The sequence below is a fragment of the Oncorhynchus gorbuscha genome, linkage group LG07 (assembly GCF_021184085.1).
Source record: "Oncorhynchus gorbuscha isolate QuinsamMale2020 ecotype Even-year linkage group LG07, OgorEven_v1.0, whole genome shotgun sequence".
In the NCBI taxonomy this organism is placed as follows: domain Eukaryota; kingdom Metazoa; phylum Chordata; class Actinopteri; order Salmoniformes; family Salmonidae; genus Oncorhynchus; species Oncorhynchus gorbuscha.
In genome coordinates this window covers 17,920,333-17,939,208 of record NC_060179.1, presented here as the reverse complement: position 1 = coordinate 17,939,208, position 18,876 = coordinate 17,920,333, and the positions used below count along the sequence as shown (strand labels likewise).

General features: G+C 41.0%; 1 protein-coding gene across 1 annotated transcript; it reads right to left on the bottom strand.

Moving 5' to 3' along the window:
* Positions 1-728: 728 nt before the first annotated feature.
* On the bottom strand, positions 729-3,794 carry LOC124039140 (forkhead box protein H1-like). The gene is given in 5 exon segments (XM_046355025.1): positions 729-1,488; positions 1,490-1,643; positions 1,699-1,906; positions 2,540-2,644; positions 3,292-3,794. Coding segments are annotated over 5 exon segments (1,260 nt in total). The 5' UTR covers positions 3,517-3,794; the 3' UTR covers positions 729-920.
* Positions 3,795-18,876: the final 15,082 nt, after the last annotated feature.

Genomic DNA, 18,876 nt, shown 5'->3' with positions numbered 1-18,876 from the left:
GGGAATTCAAGCTTTTTGTCAGGCAGGCAGACAGTAAGATCACATTGTCTTGTGTTGTAACACTGGGACATCTCTATAGGACAAAGAATACAAGGCATTCGACACTGAACTTTAACTCTGAACAAATTATGCACAGCTTATCTCAAGTCAGGGACAAACACTCAATTTTGGTTCAACCATCTGAACAAACACACCTAACCTCACTGGAGTAAGAGGCAGTGATCCACTGGGCACCGATGAGACAAGATGACCAACACAGCACACGCACAAAGACAAAGAGCTCTCTCTTCACTTAGGTGAGGCTTAGAAAACCTCACTTCTCTGCAATATTGAACAGCGCCATGTCTTTTCCTATATGAATACTATCAAAGCCAACAGTTGAGTGAAAGAAAACATTTTATTTCATACCCTGTGAAGAAAAAGATGACTTTTCAATACTGGCTCCATGTTCAGTTTTACATCTTAAAATACTGATCAAGCTTTTCAAAAGACAACCATAAAAACCAAAGGGAAGAAAATACTTTTCCTCTAGAAAAGAAATCCACTGAAAAAACACATTCAATAGTCGAGGTAGGCAGCATTTAAGAGAGATTTCTTAAAAGGAAAAATTAATCACATTGACAATACAATCGTGCAAACGCGGGCAGTGCAACATCCCTGTATTAACTGATTTCATAAGAATGAGGTAGATATTAGTGGTTGTATATTTGAGGTAGATATTAGTGGTTGTATATTTGAGGTAGATATTAGTGGTTGTATATTTGAGGTAGATATTAGTGGTTGTACATTTGAATTTACAATTTGGTCTTCTGTAAACATTTAATAAATGTGGACACGAAGTTAAGTTTGTACGGATAGGTCATTCTTATCCCTGCATTGCACTTACAATATGTTCGGTGCTTGCTTGATTTGAGTCATAGTCAATAATGGGGATAACGTCTGAGAGGGGGTTCACTCTGCAGGGCATACTGACCAGCAGGCTGGTGAGACGACTGATTGGGTGGACCCAGCACATCAAACACACTCTTATTGGGCGGTACTGACTGGAGCATAGTGTCCAGGTCCATAATGAGGGGAGGGCGCCCGCTGGGTAAGAGGGGCCAGTAGGCATGACCTACAAAATGGCTGGATGTGACAGGAGACCCTCCGTAACCATACAGAGGCATGCCCAGAGGCATCAGAGGGCCTCCGTTAAAACGCATGCTGGGCGGGGCCACGGCATTGGGCGGTGTGTACTTGGCATATGAGGTGGGAAGCTCCCAGGGAGGGGGGCAGCCTCGGCGGGCAGTCTTGTGTGGAGGGGGTCTGCTGTCCTCGTACCCGTCTGATCCCGCCTCGCCCTCGGGCACCTGCTTCCCGCCTTGCGACACGCCCCTCCAGTCCTCATCGGAAGACGAGGCGGGGCTGACGGAGCTCGCTGAGGCGCTGCGGGCGGAGGAGGAGTAGCGAGCGCATGGAGGAGGGGAAGGACGAGAGTGGGGCTCCACCCCCCCAGCAGTCCCTGCCCCTGTCGGGTTCTCCTGCTTCGCTGGCCGGTCTCAGGCTGTGGAGGAGGGAGTCAATGGCAAAGGACGAGTCCAGCTTGGGCCGGTACAGGTCCTCCTGAGAGGGGGAGAGCTGTCTGGTGGGCATGGGGGATAGAGCGGTGAAAGAGGGGCCGGGAGGGGGGGTTGTGATGGGTCCTCGGGGTAGAACAATGATTGGTGGTGGGGGGGGCCGGGGGCTCTGCATCTGGCTTATGTTGGTGCCCATGCAGGATGTAAGGAGCAAGATCCTGGGCGAAGATGGTCTCATCCTGGCGTGACACAGCAGTGTTCTGCCTCTTGAGGAGCTCCAGCGGCACCCGGCTCACTTCCACGGCCCAGAAGTTCCCCTTCCCCTGGGGCTTCCCAGGATCCTTCAGTACCTACAGGGACCAGGAGTGACAGACAGCGGTGAGATCAAAAGTATAGTACAACCTGAAAACCAGTCAGACAGGATCTCCCCAGTTTCACATCTCATCATTTGCTAGAATGATTTGCTTCATCTAATGTTTCATAAAGCACTGCAGTGGCTTTCGATAGGCTACACAGGTAGTCTAGTGGTTAAGTGCATTGGGCCAGTAACCGAAAGGTCGCTGGTTCAAATGCCCGAGCCAACTAGGTGAAAAATCTGCCAATATGCCATTGAGCAAGGCACTCAACCCTAATGTTGGACTAGTAACCGGAAGGTTGCGAGTTCAAACCCCCGAGCTGACAAGGTACAAATCTGTTGTTCTGCCCCTGAACAGGCAGTTAAGTTAACCCACTGTTCCTAGGCCGTCATTGAAAATAAGAATTTGTTCTTAACTGACTTGCCTAGTTAAATAAAGGTCAAATACAAAAATTTAAAAAATTATTGTTCCTGTAAGTCGCTCTGGATAAGAGTGTCTGCTAAATGACTAACATGTAAATGTAATATGTATACTTGCTTATAGGTTGTTTGGATTCTAGAATCAAACATATAATTGAGCCCACTGATTGACATAACAATAATAAAGAAGACACTAAATCAGACACACCTTAACAAAGCAGTCATAGGAAGAGAGGTTGTGTCGCACTGAGTCCCGCCAGCCTTTGTAGTTCCCTTTGAAAAAAGGGAAAAGTGTACTGATCTCCTTTAGAATCTGGGGAGAGACAATAAGAAAGGAGTCAACTTGCATCAATGGGTGTCTGCATTAAACAGTCAAATTAGCAGACTATATTAAAGAGATACTGTATATGATTGAAAACATGATTGCAGCCTTTTCATAGGCCTATAATACAAAAGTAAGATGAACTGTCGGACTGATAGCCTACACAGAGAGCTATCATCGACTATGTTTCTTATCAACTCAGCCAACTCCAGCTGATACATCTCAGTGTCTGGTTTCACTGTATGCTGCTATCCTTAACAAAACAAACCCAGAAAAGCATGGCAGTCACTGAAGTGGGCCATGGGGTTACTAGCTTACTCTGTTTAGCGTCAAATGATTGTACTGTTCTGTCTGTTTAATGCAATCGAACGTCGTATACCTACCCCTACAAAGACCTTTAAAAAAAAAAAATTTGCGATAAGACAGAATCCCCGATTAGAACTTTTTAAATAATAAAGTATATCAACGTTCTTTGCTGAAACTTAAATAATACATGAAAATAACAATAATTAACAGCCAAAATGTACACACATAATCATGCGTAATTTGGCCTAAATTGACACAAATAACCTTGCGTAATTTGACCAAAATATACAATTTATTCTAAACTCGCATGTTCGCACACCAACTCACGTTACCTCAGACAACGTAAGCTTCTTCTCTGAAGAATTTTGGATGACCATGGCAATCATTGCGAGGTAGGAGTAGGGTGGTTTGGGGTAGCGCTGATAGTTTTTTTTCTTTCCATTTTTCGTCTGGTCCCAAGATTCCTCCGTGATCGGCCCATCTTTGTTGAGCTCGGGCGACGGCTGGTAGGATGACCCGGGCGGTCCGTGGTGGTTTGGCTGCATCGCTTTATCCATGGGCGCTGTGGCCCAGCTGAACTGGGCAGGGGCAAGCTTTTCCAGCCGTGGAGGCTGTTGGACTGGCACCTGGGTTGAGTAGGAAGGCCCGTGTTAGGCTGCAGAGCACCGCGCTGTGGCAATCAGAGGATGGATATGGAAGTCAAGTTGATGGTCGTGGTGGCCTCCCAGGCTAGGAGAGCGCAGGTAGGAGAGCGGGTGGTGCCAGCAGGCTCTGACCCCCCCAGTGCTTTGTCATGCTGATCATCCAGGGGGCTGCACTGTCGGGCAGGAGGGGGAGGGAGGGAGTCGGTTCGTAACCTCTGGCAGACTGTTGGCTCCAGGCCGCCTCTATTTAAAGAGCAAACAATTAACAGCTTCATGTAAATCCCGCTGCGTAATGGAGGAGAGAATGAAGCGCTATCTGCGGGCAGAAGGGGGGGGGGGGTATCTGTGTGTGCGAGAGAGTAAAAGAGTAAATCTGTAAATAACCCATCGGACAAGAGGCAATTTACCACAGCATTCCTTTTGGCAAAGGTGCCCCAAAACTTTTACGCAGCAGGTGCGCATGGGAGTGATGAAGACAGTTTGGCTGTGAAAACGTTGGTATTACATTTTTGCATCTGAGCTCCTAGTGTGCGGCTCTCTTTTATTTTCAAGTTTCTATTCCGCTAGCCAGCACCTCGTCTTAAAAGGTGTGCGTTTATTTTTCTTCTAGCGCATGGGAGTGAGCCACACAGATTATCCAAATTGTGTTGTGTTGTATATCAGTCCACTTGAATGTTCCTTTTGAATCATTACCCCCCCCCCGCCTTCCACAAGGTATTGGGGGTCATAACGAGAAACCCCCATCTAACTTTCTTAAATGTTGAGACTTGCTTACATTAAGCACAGATTGTGACCCATATAAAAGAGGTGGGAGACTCCAGAGATTTGAGAATGAAAGTAGAACGTTGGAGTGGGGGGAGGGAACGAGAGTGGCCCACAAGCAGAGAGGGGGGAAAAAACGAGGAATTTTGGGTGAGGCTTTCATTCAATCAACAATTTATGGCAAGCAATATACATAGCACAGCTAATATACAAACATTGAGGGATTAACACCCTCGGTCCACTAAACAGATACACTGAATGAAGATAGAGATCATGTCAATTCAAAATATTAGGCGTACTTCTCATTAATTGTGTTGCTGATTTGTTGTGCCATTGTGACAAATTGTCAACAAGTAGCCCAAAAAGTACTAGATCACATTAGGCTATAGTAACAGCACGGAAAAAATAGGCAGTCCTGTACACCATATTTATTACAAAACAATATATTATTGTAGCCTATTATAAAATATATATTTATTATCTAAATATATGGCTCTGCGTGTAATTATTAAAATATGGACGATTGCATATTTTGAAAATATATAAAACAGTAGGCAGACTAGCCTAATGGGCACTGGCAGTAGCCTGCATGTGTCAGTATAATTAAAATAGATGTTCTTATTCAAAAGTATATTAAAACTTCTGAGAGTACTCAAACGCAGGTACTGTGCAGGAGCGTACCAGTTGGGTGTAGGCTATTTGCGCACAGTAGGAAGTCCCTTGAGAATATGCAGTGCGAGTCCAACGTGAAAGAATAGTTTCGGGAATGCATGTCTCTTTTGTGAAAGTTAATGTAGTGCTAATGCCCAAGCCCTTACTTCAGCAAGACCGTGAAAACAAGTTGGATTAGCCAGATTTTCATTGGCAGACAGACTGTCTCGTTTCATGGATGGACTACTATTTAGCGCGAGAGGACATACAATCGACGATTCAACACCATCCATGATCGCCAAGTGGTGGGGATATCATCTCGTTCCGATTTATGCACAGGTTTAATTTAAATATAGGCAATGCAGAAGCTGTTAAAGGCCACATTATGATGAAGGCTATCTAACCAAGTGAAAGTTTCAATGAATTAACTGGGCCCATTGAGACAATTAAGCAGACCATTATGGGGAGAAAATGGCACTTTCTAATAAATACATTTCGAATAAATAAATACATGTATAATATATGAAAGTGTGAAATGAGTTTTAGCCTATTGTGTGTCTTATGTAGCCTAAGCCTGAAGTGTTTTTTTTTATGTCAACCATCATGTCGTCTATTTTACCGTGTAGAAATCGAAAGTCAAATGTTTCAAATTAGAGTGAAGATTATATGGAAAGGTTGTGCATTCATGCTGTCCTCACCTGGCTGGCACATGTTCTAATTGCTCCAATGTGATCTCTTGTTGTCTCTTGACAAACACAATTTTGAAAGTATTATGAAACTAAAATATCCTTGGTTTATTTGGTTCATTTGGTATTTATAGAATAATGATGTGATATAGTTACTAAAGAAGAACTAACATTTTATTCTCCGCTGTTCAGAAACTCGTTAGGACATTTGAGTAGAGACAATGTTCAGGCCAAAATAGATACTTTGGTATTGTGCCCTGATTACTGTTAAAATCAGAAAATGAAGGATAATAGTTGTGTCCAAAATGTTACTGCTCTCTAGTAGGCCTAAAAGTCAATAAATGTGCCGTATTTTTGCAGTTACACTGTGGTGCAATGGCAAGTATGAGGATCTCTACAAAATGACAGAAATTATACAGATATATAGTTTGTCCAAAATACTCAAGTTCACTTCATTGTGTATTTTAAGAGTTCACATCTGCAGTTTTTGTGAGGTTTGCTAACAAACATAGAAAGTTGCACACTATTCCTTATTCCAAAGACAGGTAGATTTGAATACATGCTGCAATCACTTCCAGGATATTGAAGAGACAAAATGTGTTTTGGTTGGATAGTGAAAACGGTGTGCCAATGAATAGAGTATCCTACAGGATTGGAATGGAGTGTACAGATGTCAGGACTAAAGAGAGCAGGTTTAGTCCTGCTGGGAGAGAGGAGTCTCTGTCTTTGTCCCCCTGAAGCTTTGAAATAAGGGACATATTCCATGTCTGAATCAACTGCAGACATTTTAAAGGGATTCTCAGTCAGGATGCACAATCCTCTGGTTTGGATAAGACAAAGACAAAGCTTTTGGTGTGAGAAGTAGAAATTGAGGGCATTGAAAGAATATGCCATTTAGCGGACGCTTTTATCCAAAGCGACTTACAGTCATGTGTGCATACATTCTACATATGGGTGGTCCCGGGAATCGAACCCACTACCCTGGTGTTACAAGCGCCATGCTCTACCAACTGAGCTACAGAAGGACCACAGCATGGATGATCCACATGAACAAAAACCATGCAATCCCAATATCCTATTTAAGTGATCTTGAATCAGTACACTTCATTAAATAATTGTCATCTTTCTTTTCCCGAGCTTCCTATTACTGATCATATCTAAACAATGATGCCTCAACAAGTACAGTAAAATATAATTTCCCCACCGATCACAGAACCATTTAGAAAACACAGGGATTGCATGATTATATAATTCCCAACGCATCAGTCATAGAGTGAAATACTACAAGAGAAGCTTCACATCTCCAGTGTCTAGTCCTCTGTAGAATGTTACTCCAGTGTTGACCGTGGAGGTCAGTAGTTCAGCAGATTGTCCCCGCCTGGGACTTTTCCCAGGATTCTCTATCAGTCCAACCTACCTTGAGCAGTCAATGGACACTTCACATAAGCAGAATAGGCCTACTACATTTTGATTAAGGCCCTACTACATTTACATTACATTTACATTTAAGTCATTTAGCAGACGCTCTTATCCAGAGCGACTTACCCTACTATATATCAAATAAGTTTAGGCTCAGGACCTACTACATTTAAAAAAAAGTTTTGATTCAGGTCAAATTTACTAGACCATGTTAACTAAATCTCATTAGATGAACATCAGACGATGTTTTGATTCTTATGCAACTATCTGACAACTATCAACTAAATCACTCCCTTCTCAGTTTTATTATCCTGTCCTTGCTATGTTCATTCTCTGATAGATACAACACCCTTCCTTTTTACAGCTGTAAAAGATAACATACTGTACCTACCCCCACATTACCTGCTCACAGACTCTGTCTTACGTCAAGAACATATCTGATCACTGATAGGGTAGGAGACTCTTCATATCACTGATAGGGTAGGAGACTCTTCATATCACTGATAGGGTAGGAGACTCTTCATATCACTGATAGGGTTCATATCACTGATAGGGTAGAGACTCTTCATATCACTGATAGGGTAGGAGAATCTTCATATCACTGATAGGGTAGGAGACTCTTCATATCACTGATAGGGTAGGAGACTCTTCATATCACTGATAGGGTAGGAGACTCTTCATATCACTGATAGGGTAGGAGACTCTTCATATCACTGATAGGGTAGGAGACTCTTCATATCACTGATAGGGTAGGAGACTCTTCATATCACTGATAGGGTAGGAGACTCTTCATATCACTGATAGGGTAGGAGACTCTTCATATCACTGATAGGGTAGGAGACTATATCACTGATAGGTAGGAGACTCTTCATATCACTGATAGGGTAGGAGACTCTTCATATCACTGATAGGGTAGGAGACTCTTCATATCACTGATAGGGTAGGAGACTCTTCATATCACTGATAGGGTAGGAGACTCTTCATATCACTGATAGGGTAGGAGACTCTTCATATCACTGATAGGGTAGGAGACTCTTCATATCACTGATAGGGTAGGAGACTCTTCATATCACTGATAGGGTAGGAGACTCTTCATATCACTGATAGGGTAGGAGACTCTTCATATCACTGATAGGGTAGGAGACTCTTCATATCACTGATAGGGTAGGAGACTCTTCATATCACTGATAGGGTAGGAGACTCTTCATATCACTGATAGACTCTTCATATCACTGATAGGGTAGGAGACTCTTCATATCACTGATAGGGTAGGAGACTCTTCATATCACTGATAGGGTAGGAGACTCTTCATATCACTGATAGGGTAGGAGACTCTTCATATCACTGATAGGGTAGGAGACTCTTCATATCACTGATAGGGTAGGAGACTCTTCATATCACTGATAGGGTAGGAGACTCTTCATATCACTGATAGGGTAGGAGACTCTTCATATCACTGATAGGGTAGGAGACTCTTCATATCACTGATAGGGTAGGAGACTCTTCATATCACTGATAGGGTAGAGACTCTTCATATCACTGATAGGGTAGATAGGGTAGGAGACTCTTCATATCACTGATAGGGTAGGAGACTCTTCATATCACTGATAGGGTAGGAGACTCTTCATATCACTGATAGGGTAGGAGACTCTTCATATCACTGATAGGGAGACTAGATAGACTCTTCATATCACTGATAGGGTAGGAGACTCTTCATATCACTGATAGGGTAGGAGACTCTTCATATCACTGATAGGGTAGGAGACTCTTCATATCACTGATAGGGTAGGAGACTCTTCATATCACTGATAGGGTAGGAGACTCTTCATATCACTGATAGGGTAGGAGACTCTTCATATCACTGATAGGGTAGGAGACTCTTCATATCACTGATAGGGTAGGAGACTCTTCATATCACTGATAGGGTAGGAGACTCTTCATATCACTGTATGGTATGTTTCAGGTTCTTTCCATATGATTTCAATCACATTTAGGTGATAGAGGAGCTCAAAATGGAGCCTTTTTGCATACACCACCCTACCATCACTTTAAAAAGATAAACTGTTTTTTTAAATTTTTTATATCTAACCTTTAACCTCTTATCTAAAAATGAGTGAACTCTGATTTGTTTCATGTCGCCTAGAAGGCCAGCATCCCGGAGTCACCTCTTCACTGTTGTTTTGCGGGTACTATTTAATGAAGCTGCCAGTTGAGGACTTGTGAGGAGTCTGTTTCTCAAACTAGAGAATCTAATTGTCCTCTTGCTCAGTTGTGCACTGGGCCTCCCACTCCTCTTTCTATTCTGATTAGAGCCAGTTTTTGCTGTTCTGTGAAGGGAGTAGTAGACAGCGTTGTACGAGATCTTCAGTTTCTTGGCAATTTCTCACATGGAATAGCCTTCATTTCTCCGAACAAGAGTAGATTGGCGAGTTTCAGAAGAAAGTTCTTTGTTTCTGGCCATTTTGAGCCTGTAATTGAACCCACAAATGCTGATGCTCCAGATACCCGACTAGTCTAAAGAAGGCCAGTTTTATTGCTTCTTTAAATAGAACAACAGTTTTCAGCTGTGTTAACATAATTGCAAAAGGGTTTTCTAATGATCAATTAGTCTTTTAAAATTATAAACTTGGATTAGCTAACACAATGTGCCATTGGAACACAGGAGTGATGGTTGCTGATAATGGGCCTCTGTACGCCTATGTAGATATTCCATTACAATAGTCATTTACAACATTAACAATGTCTACAATGTCTCAATTTGATGTTATTTTAATTGACAAAAAATGTGCCTTTCTTTCAAAAACAATGACATTTCTAAGTGAACCCAAACTTTTGAACGGTAGTGTGTGTTGTAACTTAGAGACCTTATTTTGCATCATCAAACGTGTTTGTGTTGTGCCCACCATTGGTGGAAAAACAGCATGCTCTTGAATATGTGTCATGTTTTGGCTGATACATGAACTAAAATGTCAATGAAAACAAATGTTGACTATCAAATGGTACCACAAAGATGGTTAGAGGTCCACACATCAGAGAATGTTGATGTGAGTTGGAATATCCATTGTCTTAAAATAAACTCTAAATATTATTTTCTTGATTTGAACATTTATGGATAGCCAGGGGCACACTCCAACACTCATACATAATTTACAAACGAAGCATTTGTGTTTAGTGAGTCCACCAGAACAGAGGCAGTAGGGATGACCAGGGATGTTCTCTTGATAAGTGTGTGATTTGGACACTTTTCCGGTACTCTTAAGCATATAAAATGTAACGAGTACTTTTGGGTGTCAGGGAAAGTGTATGGAGTAAAAGTACATTATTTTATTTAGAAATGTTAGTGAAGTAAAAGTAAAATTTGTCAAATATAAATAGTAAAGTACAGATACCCCCCAAAAATGACTTAAGTAGTACGTTAAAGTATTTTTACTTAAGTATTTTATACCTCTGCTGGTGGCCATCTTTATGTCAGTAATTGAAACTTAAAAATCGAATTAAATGTAAATGTGTGTACCAGCTAAATTGCAGTGGTCTTAATGGGTAGGTCCATTCTATTCAATATGTTTCTGTTATTGAAATGACACCCACCCTGTGTTCAAGAGAATACTGTGTCTCAACCAATGATTTAATAATAATAATAATATATGCCATTTAGCAGACGCTTTTATCCAAAGCGACTTACAGTCATGTGTGCATACATTCTACGTATGGGTGGTCCCGGGGATCGAACCCACTACCCTGGCGTTACAAGCGCCATGCTCTACCAACTGAGCTACAGAAGGACCACCGATTTATATATAATGGTTTATATACATCATTGTTCTCAACCGATGATGGGCACAACACAAGCACTTCAGACATGGTAAAATAGGGTCTAAGCTACAACATCTGAAAATGACAAAAAAAATCAGAGTTCACACTTTTTTGACAATTGACGTTGAAGATTAAATTACAATGTTGTGTTTTTTCTCTCAATAAATTATAAAATAGTTTGACAACCCTATTTCTAAGATTTCAAATTGTATTAAACTCAACCATTAAGACATGGATGTGTCGTGGTTGCCTGACGACAAAAGGAATTATTCTGCTGCTCTACAGTGCGTTCAGAAAGTCTTCAGACTCCTTGACCTCTTACCCATTTTGTTTTGTTACAGCCTTATTCAATGGATTAAATTGTTTTCCCCCCTCATCAATCTACACACAAACCTGTTTTTGCTTTGTCATTATGGGGTATTGTGTGTAGATTGATGAGGAAAATGTTTTATTTAATCCATTTTAGAATAAGACTGTAACAACAACATGTGGAAAAAGTCAAGGGGTCTGAATACTTTCTGAATGCACTGTATGTTCGCAACATACTTCATTGAGGAGTAGAAACTAACGGCCCTGGGCGTGGCGTAGCGTTTGGCCGGCGCAAGGAGTTTGAGTAGCCAGGCAAGTCTCATGTTAGTGTGGGGTATGCAAAATGGGTCGACTTTGAGCACCTATTTCTCCTGAATGTTTTGGCATTGTTTTGGCATTCGGTTCCAAAAACTAACTTTCTGACCTCTACCACGACCAAACATGTTTGGAAGGTTTCGTTCAAATCTAAAGGGGTGCAGTCAGAAAGTGATTGAATTCATACGAACCTTCAACAATTTATTATTTTGGTAGGCTATATTTTTACAGTGTATGTCATTGGGGGAAATGTTCTGCCCTTGATGACGTGTCCATATTTTTTTGTTAACATCCATAAGCAGATGCTCCAGGTGGGCTGCAGTATTTTTCAGACAGCTGTTATTTTGAATGAATTTTAGAGGAAAATGTCAGAAAATGTGAGACTAAGTTTACGTAGGATTTTGTTGCCAAATAGTTTGGTGAGAGTCATTATACATTACAGTTACGTAAACATTGCACTCGGTTTACAGCATTTACATTTCTAGAGTTTGCTCTGATCAATGTTTCCCTCTAGTGGGCACCTTTCGATGACAGCACAGTGGTTGTTATGGAAAAGCATTTCCCCGGAGGATCCGGGACAGAACAGCTGATCGGGTTCAATCGGGCTGAGAACACGGATACGAGTTTGTGCTGCTGTCAGACTGAATGAACTTCACAGGTAAGCAACACGTCTCGTTTTTAATCTCCAGTACATTTGAAGGTTGACATTTGAGTTACCCAAAGCAAACTTTTACCGGGGCTGAATGAGGACTGGTAAGTGAGCTGTGTAAACTAACGTTAGCAGGCTAGCGTGGATGCTACTGGGTTGCTAATTAATTGGCATTACAAAATGTTAAAGACTAACAGATTGCTGTCACGGATAGAGCGGGCATGTTGGATGTTAGAAGGTTATGATAAGCGATATTAGAAAAATAGTTGTTTATTGTCACACAACTTATTCAGCAGCTAGCTACAGAGTTATGTGACCGGAATATAATATAGTCTATTTTTGACTGAATTACTCGCATTCAGTGAAACCAGGCAGTAAGCATCCTAGTTGGTTCGCCTGTGTTACCTGGCTGTAGAGTGCTAGTAATCTGCTAACATCTACCCCGTGAAGCAGAATTTGCTTACTATTTAAGGCTTTTAATGTATTGGTCTGTCATCAGACACATCGGTTGAGAACAATGATGTATATAAACCATTATATAAAATCATTGTTTGAGACACGGCATTCTCTTGAAAACAGGGTAGCTGGCATTTCAATCATAGAAACTTAATTAATAGAATGGACCTATCCCTTAAGACCACTGCAATCGAGCATCTCCTGTTATTTTTGGTGGACAACTTCTTAGATGATTGTAGACTGTTGTTAACATGTTCAATTCATTAAACCGTATACTTGCATTTTTCAGTAGGTCATTTTTAAATAGCTCATGATTCAGTGTTGTGAATCAATATGGTGCAGAACTGCTGTTTTGCTTACTAGGTACCAGGTAAAGAAGCCTAGATCGATGCATACATGTAATACATTACTTTCGAATAGAAATGTAAGTCTTTATTCTGAGTTTAGCCACTTATGAGCTGTGTGGTGGAATTTGGCCATGCGTTCTTCTGCAAGTCTGACTTTATGAGTTGTATGTTAGTGTTTGTTTGTGTGTCCAGGGCCAACAGGATAGCAACCATAGAGTTTATGTTATAAGAATGCCGATGCTTTAAGATGCTAAGTGCCTTTCTCATTCATAAGGCGGCAGTCCCTTCACTAAGATGCGTGTTACATTTATTTGGTTACTTCCATTTGATTTGTTTTCATTAAGAATCTTTCTAGGAAAGAGAGGAAGCAAGTAGGTCACATTTCTTATTGTGCTTAGGGGTAACTTTTAGATAGAACTACGGCTGGCACAATTAATCGTATAACAGACAATTATGGACAATGACCGTGGATAATTTTTTTTGTCTTAATACATTAATTTTAGGAGAAGGGGGGTGGATCAACATTATATTCAAGTAGATATAATTTATCCAATAGCAGCTTTACATTTTTACATGAAGTTGGTCAAGTTCGTAGTCATTTTACGAGCAGAACAGCTTAATTAAAAAAAGTTCCAAGCAGTCAAAACCATTTGTTTTTTAGACCGGGGTGTCACCAAAGCGGTGTTGTATTAATTAGGTTTCTCCTAGCCATTTGTCAGAGATGCATTGCAAGCAACAACAACAAAAATGCCAACAAAAATAACATTTATGACAATAACCTTGGCTATTTGCATGACAATTAATCATTACCCCAAATTCCACAATGGTCACAGCCCTAGTTACAACTAGTACATTTATTTGAGTAGCACGCACACAATGCTGCTGCACTCACAACTGTATGCTATCTCAGATTCTGGAGATCTGAGAACACAATATCCTAGGCCACATTGTGACATGGCACAAACACTGGCTTATGTAAACTTCTGCTCTTGCTCAGTGGCTGACTCTTTTGAACGAGGGTAAGGTTCTTAAGGTCTTTTATCTGAGCAGCACAGTTTTCATACAGAAAGGAAAGAGACCCCTACTTAATCAAGTCTTATCCAACTATTGAATAAACAAGACTAGCTCCTATTTTCTCTGCCTTAATCATTGGGAACAATGTCCATTCTTCAAAGGAGCCAGACAGTATAGCCTTTACTAACCTGGCTGTCATTGATCCATCTCTAACTACTATGTAGCCTAATGATCTCTCTCTTCCTCAGCTTTGTCTTTTTAATTGCACATTAAACCAATTGCACATTGAAGCTGGAGATGGAAAAAAAGCCTTTAGGAATATTGAACAGGAGATTAGACCACTGGGCAGTGGTTCAAGTGGCAGGATCATTCCATAACAGCAACCATTGATTCAGCATTGTTAGCCTACATGAAAGCCACAAGCCATAGACACAGTGTACATGGGGTTGGTTCTTGCCTGGCTACCCAAACTCTTTTCTCCGGCAAAACGCTACGCCCAAATGCTACACCGTGCCCAATGATTCTGGATGAACCTCCCTGATGATTTCCAGAATGGAAGATTGGTCATAGAAACCGATGGGTTGGGCCAGAGCCAGAACACACGTGGGTATAGCAGGGTTTTGAGAATTCTTCATTGGCTTTGATACTCTGATTGGTTAAAGATGTTCTAATCGCTGATGGCTTTGTTTTGTACAACACCCCTCATTTTGACTTCACCACTAATGACTTCAATGATGGCAGTCTCGGAGTGAAGTATTTGAGAACGCTAGAGCAGCGGAAGAATTCAGTTTGAGTTGTCAGGCAAGGTTGGTTCTTTCTGTCCTCTGATGGAACAGAAATACAATTTAGGCCTAAATGTAGCCTACAGGTACGTTCAACTAGGCCTATCATTCTGACTGTAGCACTACCAACTTAGGCTATGTTTCCTTATTTCATCTTATCGCCTAAAACGCTGCTTTAATCAGATCTCAAACATATTTTGACATTGACTTTGTCTCACCAAAATACTTAGGCCTATTGGTTATGAAGTCATCCCTTTGTTTGCCCTATAACAGTCCTTCTGAAAACCTTCCTCTGTAGGCCTTAAACTGTAACTCATTTATGCACAAATGGGTTTTATGATTTGTAGGCAAATTAAGTCATTTGCTTTTTCACTTGGGGACTAAACCACACCAAACACATATGAATGTGTGAGTATTCATAGTGAGGGCCAGTCACTGAGTGATTTGTTCCACAGAACCACCGGCCCTCCCTGCCCACACTGAGTCAATGACTCATTGATGGTGGCTCTCCTGTAAACAGTTTCAAGCATTTACCGACCAAACTCAAAGTACACCGATGATACATGAAGAACGCAGGTGACCAAACTAGGCCGCCCAGAAGCCGATAACCTGGGTCGTTCCACCTCAAAAATCACAAGAAAGAGGATTTCAACACCCACCATCTCAGATTGTTATGAAATAGTTTCTGTTAGAAACCAATAAGATTAGCATTCCCGCAACATTATTTTGTTGAAATATAATTTGATATCAGAGAAATGCGTCATTGCATTTTGGTACACCAGAAGTACATTCATTTCCAATGGAGTGCTGTGTTTGCCTTGAAGCATTGCGTTGCAGAGGCAGTTGCAGTGCGTTCTGTGTGGTGTATGCTCAACCTGAAAAATAACATTACTATCCAGCTTTTAATATACTGAAGAAAAATATAAACGCAACATGCAACAATTTAAAAGATGTTACTAAGCTACATACACTTCATAGAAGGAAATAAGTCAATTTAAATAAAATCATTAGGCCAGAATCTATTGATTTCGCATGACTGGGCAGGGGCGCAGCCATGGGTGGACCTGGGAGGGCATAGGCCCAACCCACTTGGGAGCCAGGTCCACCCACTGGGGAGCCAGGTCCAGACAGTCAGAATGAGTTTTTACCCACAAAAGGGCTTTATTACAGACAAAAATACTCCTACCCCCCCACACACACACCATCTGGTATGCGGTTGTGAGGCCAGTTTGACGTACTGCCAAATTCTCTAAAAGGACGTTGTAGGTGGCTTATGGTGGAGAAATTAACATTAAATTCTCTTACATCTGCTCTGTTGGACATTCTTGCAGTCAGCATGCCAATTGCACACCTCCTCAACTTGAGACATCTGTGGCATTGTGTTGTTTGACAAAACTGCACATTTTAGTGGCCTTTTATTATCCTGGGCACAAGGTGCACCTGTGTAATGCTAATTCTTTTTAATCAGCTTCTTGATATGACGTGCCTGTCGGGTGGATGGATTATCTTGTCAAAGGAGAAATGCTCACTAACAGGGATGTAAACAAATTTGTACACAACATTTGAGAGAAATACGCTTTTTGTGTGTGTGGAACATTTATGGGACCTTTTAATTTCAGCTCATGAGAAAAGGGACCAACACTTTACATGTTGCGTTGATATATTTTTCCCTGTATACTGGGTATGGTGACGTTGTGAAAAGTTCAGTAGGCCTACCAAGTGGTATGCCCATAAAGAAATGTATGATAAACTGTAATCTGATTGCTGCCAGAGTACAGTAGGTTTTACTATCTATTGAAATATGCCCAGTTGCCTAAATGAACTGAGATAGAGGAGAGAGCATCCCTCCCAGTCTACCAGTAAATGATCCCTGATTTAATCTTCCCTCCTCTATCGACTGTATTAATAGCCACTCAGCCACCACACACTCTAAACACCAAGGTGTTTTTTTCTGCCAAATTCAGCATCCCACCAACTTTTTGCAGACTTTTCTATATATATGAAAGGTATTTATGGTTGACAAAGCCTCTACTTTTAATTCCACGAATCAAACTAGTCATGATTGCGGTAAAGTTTGGCTTAAAATGAACTGTAGCCGAGAGGCAGCATATGTACACATATGTTACTTCTATGTTAAATTGCCTACTTCAGTCATAACCCGACAACGGCTGTATGTATATGTGTGTGTATGTGTTTATATACATGCATACATGCATACATACATACATACATACATACATACATACATACATACATACATACATACATACATACATACATACATACATACATACATACATACATACATACATACATACATACATACATACATACATACATACATACATACATACATACATACATACATACATACATACATACATACTATCGTTCAAAAGTTTGGGGTCACTTAGAAATGACCTTGTTTTTTAAAGAAAAGCAAAAAATTTGGTCCATTAAACTAACATCAAATTGATCAGAAATACAGTGTATACATTGTTATTGTTGTAAATAACTATTGTAGCTGGAAATGGCTGATTTTTAGTGGAATATCTACATGGGTGTACAGAGGCCCATTATCAGCAACCATCACTCCTGTGTTCTAATGGCACTTTGTGTTAGCTAATCCAAGTTTATCATTTTAAAAGGCTAATTGATCATTAGAAAACACTTTTGCAATTTATGTTAGTACAGCTGAAAACTGTTTTGCTGAATTTAAAGAAGCAATAAAACTTGCCTTTTAGACTAGTTGAGTATCTGGAGCATCAGCATTTGTGGGCTCGATTACAGGCTCCAAATGGCTAGAAACAAAGAACTTTCTTCTGAAACTCGTCAGTCTGTTCTTGTTCTGAGAAATTAAGGCTACTCCATGTGAGAAATTGCCAAGAAACAGAAGATGTACGAGATACTCCCTTCACAGAACAGAGCCAAGTGTCAGTCAAAGTAAGATGACTCAAGAAATTACATTATTTTTGACGTTTTTACTAAAGAGATTTTTACATCAACAAAGATGTTTGGTGCAGTATTTGTCAATGAAAAAATGTGCGTGAAAACGAGTCGTCTCTCGTTGAATGACAACAAAGACTTTATTGAAGAATCGCTACTGTTGACCAATCACCGACGAAGGGGCGTAGACTTCAGCTCCGAACTTCGGCTTGCCTCCAGAATTTGTTTTGTGTGGCAGAACAGCCGAAAAAACCCTCACCAAAGTTCAAAACAAAAACGTATCAAAATGTTGTTGTAATATATGCACAAACTCTACCGAACTGTTTCAGGTGGGAAGCATGTGGATGCCTTTACAGGGCAGAGAGGTTCTCTGAGTTGAGGCACAGTGGCTGTTATTGTGCTAAACCTCGCTGTGGGCCACTGTGCCAGTCTGTGCTGGGCTAAAGTACACATACTGATCTGCTTCTGTTCCAGACTTACTCGCTTATCGACTGCCTGGCTGTGACTTGGTGTGCTTTATGTTTCGCATTTGAACTGCAACAGACGGGCAAGGATGTCCTTCCGGCCTAAAACTCACTTTGTGACTTGCTCTATAAAGGACGTCTTCCATCCGCCTCAACCTTGTGTACACAAAGGGTCATAAGTTGATCCATAGGCGCCAACATGTTTCCTGACCCCAGGCAGAGCCCTGAGTTCATATCGATGTTTGGTTATGTAGTTCAGCTATCACTTTCAAAATGCCCTTTGAGACACCAGGCACAAAATATTCACAGAAATATGAGCATGATCTCTTTTTTTATTGTTATCATAAGTTGAGATCTAGGTGTATTCTACTGGCTATTCAGGGTGAAAGGAGACCCTTTTTGTAGGTTTCATTGCCATTGTTCAAGTGTGATTTTAAATAGGTGAGGTATCATGGTCACTAATGGTCTTAAGATATAGTGGTGGTGTTTATATCCTTGGTGATTGACAGCATTACTGGGAGGACTGTCAGCCAAAGACAATGAGATTAGGCAGGAAGCGGAAGTTAGAGGTTTTGTGATTAAGCCATCTTTACGTACAAAGATGTAGCCTACTGCTACGACATCACATATCACTTCTGTCACACTCACGCTGAACACACT